The sequence below is a fragment of the Trachymyrmex septentrionalis genome, unplaced genomic scaffold, assembly GCF_001594115.1.
Source record: "Trachymyrmex septentrionalis isolate Tsep2-gDNA-1 unplaced genomic scaffold, Tsep1.0 scaffold129, whole genome shotgun sequence".
Classification (NCBI taxonomy): Eukaryota; Metazoa; Arthropoda; class Insecta; order Hymenoptera; family Formicidae; genus Trachymyrmex; species Trachymyrmex septentrionalis.
In genome coordinates, this window is record NW_017304428.1 from 1,515,293 (window position 1) to 1,524,358 (window position 9,066).

The 9,066-nt window shown below is 29.0% G+C and overlaps 1 protein-coding gene and 1 pseudogene across 6 annotated transcripts in view; one reads left to right on the plus strand and one right to left on the minus strand.

Moving 5' to 3' along the window:
* Positions 1–2,812: 2,812 nt before the first annotated feature.
* On the plus strand, positions 2,813–4,870 carry LOC108756592 (annotated as a pseudogene).
* A 1,859-nt stretch (positions 4,871–6,729) lies between these two features.
* The window catches only part of LOC108756622 (BAI1-associated protein 3), a 103,019-nt gene continuing 100,682 nt past the window's right edge, over positions 6,730–9,066 (minus strand). For 5 of the 6 annotated variants that reach the window (XM_018500570.1, XM_018500573.1, XM_018500572.1 and 2 more), the window contains 3 exons: positions 8,679–8,923; positions 8,244–8,452; positions 6,730–7,843 (listed from right to left, as the gene is read on the minus strand). In XM_018500570.1, coding sequence (XP_018356072.1) covers positions 7,749–7,843; positions 8,244–8,452; positions 8,679–8,923 — 549 coding nt within the window. In that variant the 3' untranslated portion in view covers positions 6,730–7,748. The remainder of the gene's footprint in view (positions 7,844–8,243; positions 8,453–8,678; positions 8,924–9,066) is intronic. The other variant, XR_001939850.1, reaches the window with a different exon arrangement.

Consider the following 9,066-nt stretch of genomic DNA (forward strand, 5'->3'; position numbering starts at 1 on the left):
ATAGCAGAATGGGTGATGTATATACCCAAAACTATAGTCTTCTGAAAGAGATATCCTTTTCGAATCTTTAAGAAGAGTGTCTATAAAAAGCTGTCTATTTTCTGCGATCTCTATGCCTGTGTATCCGAATTATACGAATGTTGCGTAAAATCTGAATGCGTAATACTGTACATCTACATGACGGGAACAATAAGCGAATGACGTGCAACTTTGCCCTTCTCGTGTGAATATTTCATTGTCTCTAGACTATGTATACAAGAAATTAACGTTTCGGATTACAGTAGTAAATTACGGACTTCCTTTCTCTGGTTGCATGAACATATTTTGAAAGGTATTTATGACTTTTGATGATCTAAATAAAACTAAAAAAGTTTCTTTCGGCATTCTTCGTTATCGTTGTTACCATCGTGCAATTAATTCGATCGTAACGTCAAATGAGAGTTGTGACGGACACGATATGTAAACTTTGAGTTTAAGGATTTATCCCGAAATGTTTCTCAGTCGAGGAACTGAAGGTTTTTACCAAGTGCCTTTGCGTATTTTTGTAATTTAAGCTAATTCAGTGTAAGCCCCATGAGTATCGCACTGTATAATCTATTATTATACATATATTACTGATATATTTATTTGTTGTTAATTTATCATGTTTCCTGTGAGATCGTTGTGTAATCTCGGTGGCGTAACTTTCCTTCCCAAAAATATATGTAATTTAATTAAATAAATATCAAGTATATATCTAAAAATTAATCAAAATGCCAAAGTGATAAGGTACTTCCATCTAAAAACACATTTAAAGTTACGTCACCGATGAATCTCCTTGTTTATTTGTGCCATTAGCATTTCCCTAAAATTATAAATGTAACTTAGTTATTAAAGTGTCATTGTGTCTGCTCGCTGTAATACGTGACGTGACAATACTGCCAGTCCTTTTGGTTAATAAAATGCTGAGAAAAACTTCTGCTTTAATCCTACATATAAGCAGTTTTCTGTTTGAATATGTATATGTATAAGTTTTCACATGATGCATGAACATATTATATCCTTTACATATTCAACAATACATACATTTGTCCTACAAATTAATTTAAATTTATACGTATATATTATAATATAAATTTAAAGTTTAGATTCTAGTACATAAAATATTAGATATTACTACTTAATATTGTTTATTGTTACATGATAGAAATTTCCAAATTTTGTTCAAAATATTATAACAAGAAATTTCTCGAAAAATTAAGTAAAAAAAATTAATTAAGTAAATTGATTAATTTTTAAGTTATTCATAAATTTTTATTTTAAGCAGTAGTTTTTGGAATATAAGACCGAGAGAGATTTTAAATATGCAGTTAAATATAAATTATGGCCATCTCCATCTGGTCCATGAGTTATATGTGTAATAATATTAGTAAACGTGTACTTTAACTCGCAGGCGAAGTGCCATCTAAAAAATTTGTAATTGTCATATTCATATCTTCAATATCTCAAAAACTACTGCTTTAGATAATAATTTTCAAATAATTCTTTTACTTATTTTTTTCAAGCATTTTTTTAATATATAATATTATATCTTGTATAAATTTATTTATTATATGTACATATAAATTTATCAATGTAAATTAAATTATTACGTTATTTAATATTAATAAAAAAAAATTAAAACAATAACTATATTAAAATAATAGCTTTTTGTCTATTTAAAAAAAAACAAAAGTACATCTGTTTATGTGAATCTGTAATATAATTCGTTTTTTTAATGCTAAATTTTGTTATAAACGATAAAAAGCTACCAATCTGTAGATCTAATAATATGCAGTTGTTTTTATTGTTCCAATAATTGTTATTAATATTGCTTCCTTAACACGTGTAGAAATTACCGCGCATCATCGCTTATCGATCGCATGCCTGGCATGCGTTTTTTTTCGGATTGTATTTGCTTCTTTTCTAAGCCAATATCTATCGTAAATCATTAGTATGTAGACACTTGGTTAACAAATACTTGTTCCAGACGCATGCGCTTTGTGCATCGATTATTTTGCTTGGTGCCAGATATTGCAAACCTCTGGCCATGGCAGATTGCCACGCAACCAAGGAAAACAAGTACTCGGTTCTTGTAATCTCGGTTGCACGTGTACTTGACAGTATCGGTACACAGGATGCTACCTGAACCTCTTGGACTTTAAAGAATCTGCGATGAAAAACGCAAAGTATATCGGATCAACTGTTGATTTTGCATATACTCTAGTTTTATATATATATATTAATGCAAATAAAAAATGTGAAATTGAACATTCTTATTGTCATTGTTGATAACTTATACCAGGTAGTTATGTACATTTATATACAAGATGAAATAATACACACATAATACAGAATAGCTGCACGTGCCTATGAGCTCTCTTTATGATCGTCAAATGCGAATTTTTTATTCGTTTATAATATGCTAATGCATAAAACACATTGTCTTTAATTGCGATATATTTAATTTTGCTAATTGATGTAATGAATAGTTGACAATTAGGTTCTGAAGAAATTAAGCTTGGATATTGAAACTGTTTCAGCGTTAATTAGTGCAGTTATTAATTGTTATGCTTCTTTAATTAATGGTGTAATTAAGTAATGAAATATTTTACCGTGTCATCAATTATATATATATTTATATATATATATATATATATATATATATATATTCTGTATTTATGCATTAAGCATATCATACTTTCTATGTTATTTGTATTAAAATTAAAATATTGACATAATAAGATGTATATGTTGACAGATATTTTATAATATTTAAATTGAGTGTAACAAATAAAAAAAATGTTAAATTTTTTGAAAGTCTTTACCAATGTTGAGAAGACGTATTATTGTGATACGACCATGGCATCTGGAAAATCAACTATGGTATCGGCAAAGCCAACTATATGTAAAGAAGCTATACGACGATGGGAGGAAGAGAATCAACGAAATGCAGCTGCGGCGACAGAAGTAATCTTGAGTTTTCAATGGCCGCCAATAGAAAAGATGGACAACGCGCTGGCAACTTTGGCAAATTGTGAAAAACTCTCCCTATCGACAAATATGATTGAAAAGATTGCAGGTAAAGTTTGTAAAATTTAATGTATTATAAAATAAAAAAATTCTAAGTTGCGTAAAAATTCTGTATGATGACTTACGAAATATTATACGAAATTACACGACACAACGCGACGATTTCTTTGTTAAAATAATTGTTGTCTTTGCTTTTAATAAGTAGTTATGTAATATTAATTAATTTTAAAAAGTAATCTCATCTTAATTTTAAAAGCATATACATATTTTTGCAAAGATAAAAAATTTTTGAACCTATTTTTCCTTGTGTGTGGTGTGTGTGTGTGTGTGTGTGTGTGATAAAATTAAAAATTAAAATATAAGTCGAAGACTGTAAAGGAAGAATGACAGAAATAACTGATGCTTCTAGTAGACGAAATTGAGACAGTGAGTTGTAAAAGAGACATTTATGTTTAGAACATTAATATTTATATTCGACTTACATTCCAATTTTTATTTTTGTTAAAGGTTTTTTTTATCATGTATAGATTAATCAACGGTTATTCACGATTTGATCGATTTATGTAAATCATGATACATTTTAGATGTTGCATCAGAAATGATGCATATTCGGACTCGTGACACCATCGGCGATGCATAATGCATGCATATCCAAGCGTGTGACCGCTTAGTAACGCGACACATAACGATGTAAATATGATTACGATTAATGAATTTCATATCATTACGAATGGAACGTGCAAGAACACGTATTAATGTTTTCAATTGTAGTTATCAATTTATTTGTGATAAGAATCAGTGTTATTCATTATATGTTGTGTAATTTCGTAATTTCGAGACAATTATTCGATTCGTATATAAACTTCAAATATTTTTTGTCGTAGAATATTAAATTTATTTAACGTTTTCTGTTACATGATATGTTTTTATTATATAATTTTTATTGATAATTGTTATGATACAACACGCATGATGTTTAATGTTGATAATAAATAGTAATTTTAGCGATAGCAAAATTATGTGGTAGGAAAATATTGCAAAAAATTAATTTTTAAAAATTGTCTTTTGTAGGCGTTGGAACTCTGAAAAATTTGAAGATCTTGTCATTAGGTCGTAATTTAATCAAAGGATTCGCTGGTCTTGAACCTTTAGGCGACACTCTCGAAGAACTTTGGATTTCCTATAATTGCATTGAGAAGATGAAGGGCATCCAGGCAATGAGAAATCTTCATGTACTTTACATATCTAATAATTTGGTGCGAGAATGGAACGAATTTGCAAGGCTACAAGAACTTGTAAATCTTCGAGATCTAGTTTTTGTCGGTAATCCGTTGTATGAAAGTCTCGAGGTATCTATCACATCAATGTATTTATTAATAAATATTATAATAAATATTATAAGAATGTTTTTATAATTTTTGTGTCTTTATATAAAAAAGAAAATCTATACTTTAAAAATATTTTGAATATTATGCACTCAAAAAAGAGGATATTTACAAATAACAAAATAATAAAATAAATGATATAATTAGACGTATTTTATGTTATTAATAAGTGTAAATACATTTTGAAATATTATTAAAGGTATTATTAAAGATTTTGTAATTTTTCTGTGCAAAATTTGAAGTATTTTATAATTTCCATATATACATATAATTATATTTTGCAGGTAGAGCAATGGAGACTTGAAGTTGCACGACGTTTGTCAAGTTTGGAGAAACTCGATGGTGAACCTATAATACGTACAGAAGAAAATCCAATTCAATTAGTCAAAACTGACTGTCCGTCGCACGATTTACTTGATCGAGAATCTGTCTAATATTTGATATAGTTTATTTTCTTACATTTAGTTTGATATATATTATATTTTTATAATATAATTTATAAAATTTGATTGTTTAGTAAATCTAACTATCTTGTTTCTGGGAAATAAAGATAAAATCTCTTTAATCAAACATTTTCAAATTAGATTAATACTAATAATTCGAATTTTTTAATCCTCGAGACTCTCAATAGTTTTGAATTATAAGGGATACAAATATTCTTGAATGTTCAGCTTATCAAATTTGTAAATAAAATAGATACTATTGTATTATCTGTACGTTAAAACAAAAAACAAGGAAGCAATGTAATCTTTCCGTTTGTATGAAATTTAGCTATACGAGTAATAAGTACAGACAATATGAATGATATTAACTGTAGGATTAAATATTTTTAATAAAGCTGTAAACATTTTTTGGCTGTTACATTTAATTGTAAGTACTATTTATCTATACCATTAAATTTTCTTAATTAAAAATATGGACACATAAATTTATTGTCAACTAAAGAAAATTATTAATTACTCAAACAAACATTTATATTAATTTATTTGTCTCACGATACAAGATAGATCTTACATTCCTTTTAGGTAATTGAAAAAAGTTGTAAAAGCAAATACAGTTTAATTGGACTTAATGCACGAAATATATTGAGAATCAAACAGACGAATCTCATTCTTCGTAATTGTTTTCCTTTTTTCCGGTTCCTTTTATAATATTATACAAGGTGTGCAAAATATTAAGGTGTGTTACGCGGAATGTTGTATAATTATTTTCTTTTTTTGTATAATTAACAAAGTGATACATGCATTAGAAAAATTTACATATGTGCGTTTGACAATGAATTCTTTCTCTTTTGCCGCCATCCTTTCTTACATTTTCATTTCTTGCACGTTCAATTTGTCTGCATCCCAATTTTTTTATATCAATAATTATATAACGACGAACATAAAACGAAATGCGACTACTTTCATATTGACGGTTTATCTGCTCACGTATTTTAAATTAGTTATGTAAACTACTAGAACAAAAACAAATATTATTAAATTTTCTTTACATATATTTGATAAAGTGAGTATACTATCCTTATCACAATCTGCTATTTCGCTCTCCAAAAAATTAAAAGACTTATGGAGCAAGTTAAAAAAGATTGCATTTTGAAAAGTTAATACTAATTTTGTTTTCAATTTCATGGTCAATTTTTTATTCGATTATGAGTGTTTTAACATATGCTTTAAACGTTAATCACGAAGAATTCATCAACGTCGCATCGGAAAGTTAGAAAAGCTACATAGAATCGCATGTTCTGTACTAGCAAAATAAATTCAATAGAAAAATCTAGTACTGAGAGCGATGCACACAGAGAACGCTTTTCAAGCGAAACATACATTCAATTTAATAATAGTTACGTTTGAAAGTGAAATTTGTATCTCTGATACATTCTCAAATTTTGTTTTTTCTTCCGATGCTGAAGGAATCACAGAGTAAAACATTTTGACAGAAGCGTTTCTGTTTTTCGCACAAGCTGATCAGCGAGAAAAGCTGTTGATAATTAAGTTATTAGAAAGATTAGATGCTGAAAAGATAGAAAGAGACTTTAGCCAATGAAGAGTAAGAAAAATATCATATATCAACCTTTGCGGCTTGATTCGCGCCGTCGAAGCGACGCTGAAGCGGCGCGGCTGCTCTTCGGGGAGGAAAAAATCTTATTCGGATTATTAGAAATGTATTAGAATAATTTGATCTTAATTTAGTTAAAAAATATACAATTAAAAAGAATTTAAAGAAAGTATTAATTAATACTTGACGTACTTTTGATTTTATACATTCATTTTGACAATATATTTTATTTCCGTTCAACAATTATTAATGTAATTTCATTATCTATAGAAGTTAATCATTAGTATATATTATTATTCGTTGTGCTTTGCCTTGTGTGTCCGCAGAAAAGATAAATTTGTACAACTTAATCGTTTTGTATAATTTTTATAAGAAATAGCAATTTTAGAGGATAATAAAAAAACTTGCATTTTCCTCCCAATTTTGTCGTGAATCAATTCTGCGCAATCGAGGCGGAAGTTTCCATGAACAGCCTCGATGACTTCCTCTCTTATGAAAACTGTGAAAATAATTCGATTTAAAGAAAGTCATCATGTGTCGTATATATTATTTATGTTCTTATCATGGAAATCCCGATACCTATCTATCCACAGTTGATACTCGACAGACGAAAACCAGATCACGCGACCGCGAAAAAGTCTCGGTTTTTTTTACTTTATTCAAAAACATGAACACTCGTATTTTTCTTAGGAAAATCCTTAAACTCTCGGAAGCGCGCGCGAGATATTTAAATATCTGGCCCTCCCTGTATAAAAAATGTAGAATAAAGAACTTTACGGTCGCTCCGGTGTCGCTTCGAGCTTGACAAGACGGCATTTAAACATTTATCCTTAGCTACAACGTGTTTTACTGTTTCCTGCATGTGCTGCGTCGTTCTGCTCTACACATCTCTTCTTCGACACAAAAATAGTTCTGTTATATTTCTCTCGAGCCTCTTTCATCGCGCCTTTCCTTTTTTTCTCTTTTTTTCTCTTTTTTTTCCAACACCGATTACATTCAACACGATTTACACTGAAATAGATCTGACGAATCTTTGGAATGAAGGCTGGTAGAAAGATAGGCAGAAAGGTAGAGTGCGTGAAAGAGAGAGAAAGAGAAAGTGAGAATCGACGACATATCGCAGGGATGGACTTTCTCCTCTTCCTTTTTCTTCTCAATTTTCTTCATTGACTTTTAAGATTAGTATACAAGTCTTGATAGCAATTGCAATGCAATCACCATGGTTTTCTTCTTCTCTTTCTTCAGCGCTTAAAGCGCTTACGTCGTGGCAAATCGTTGTTTCTGCTTTTTCACAAAATCAAGGGCCATTTTGTCACCGATTCGAGTTTCTAGTATTTGGAGGATTGGGTGATCTAAAACAAAAGGCACATATTTAATTTGTAAGCCAAATGAGCATCAAGAAGTAAAAACATAAGATAAAGATTACTTATATAAAGATGAAATAGTATTAAATTTGTATAGTATTAAATATATATTATTTAATTTCTTATGTAAAAAATACTTTTAAATAGAATATTTTAAAACAAGATAAAAATTTGTAATTTATAATATTTCTTATTTATATAATTTTTCTTATATCATAAATTCATGTAATCTCACAACTACAAATATTCCAAGATAGTTTTAAGGGTTCCTGGATTTATAAACTTAGTAATGAGTTTATTTTGAAATGTTAAACAGACTTTAGAAATTAAAATTAAGAAACAGATTTTGTAAATTTTATTATTTACGAAGTTTGATTAATTTACTCACGTCGATTTTTTTGGTGCATAAGTGGTAATTCCTGATGCTTGAGGCCGTGGAAATTGTCTATGCTGGTGTTTGTATCGGCGACGCCAGGAATAGTACTGAGTCCTAGGAAAGCTTCGCCTGCGAAATCATTTGCCGTGAGAACGTCATGATCCATTACCGTAAAAAGGACCATCGCATTGGGATCACGACATTGCTCCACACTCACCGAACTGGAAGAAAGTAAATATTCATACAAGACCTCGGTGGTCTAATGGCTCGTACGAAATACAAGAGATCCGGATTCAAGTGAATATGCTTATACTTAAGTATTTAATTTTATTTCGGTCCTAATAAAATCTTATTATTGTTTAAGTAATAAATTTTGTGAATTTCACTTTTATGTGTAAATATTATTTTGTTTTATAGAATTAAATAGCATAACATATAATAACTTACAATTCAAAACACTCATCAAACATGGGATTTAGAGTTTTCTTTTTGACGTTAGTCTGCTGCTCGGCGCAATGCTCGAACATTCGTCGCGGTAATAATTCGATTATCACGAAAGGATCACTGAATCCATTTGGATCTAATGGTATGACATCTCTGGCATTTATTACTTCGAGGCAAAGAGAATCATGATTTAAATAAGCTCGTATCGTTAGGACTCCATATTCGTAACTGGTTGTGCTAAGTTGGTCCTAAAAATTAATATATAAATATATATAATATTATAATTAATTATATATTATATTATTACTATTATAATATTATAATTAATTATATTTATAAAAACAGACACATTGGGTAATTAAATATTATATAAATTTTACTACAATACAAA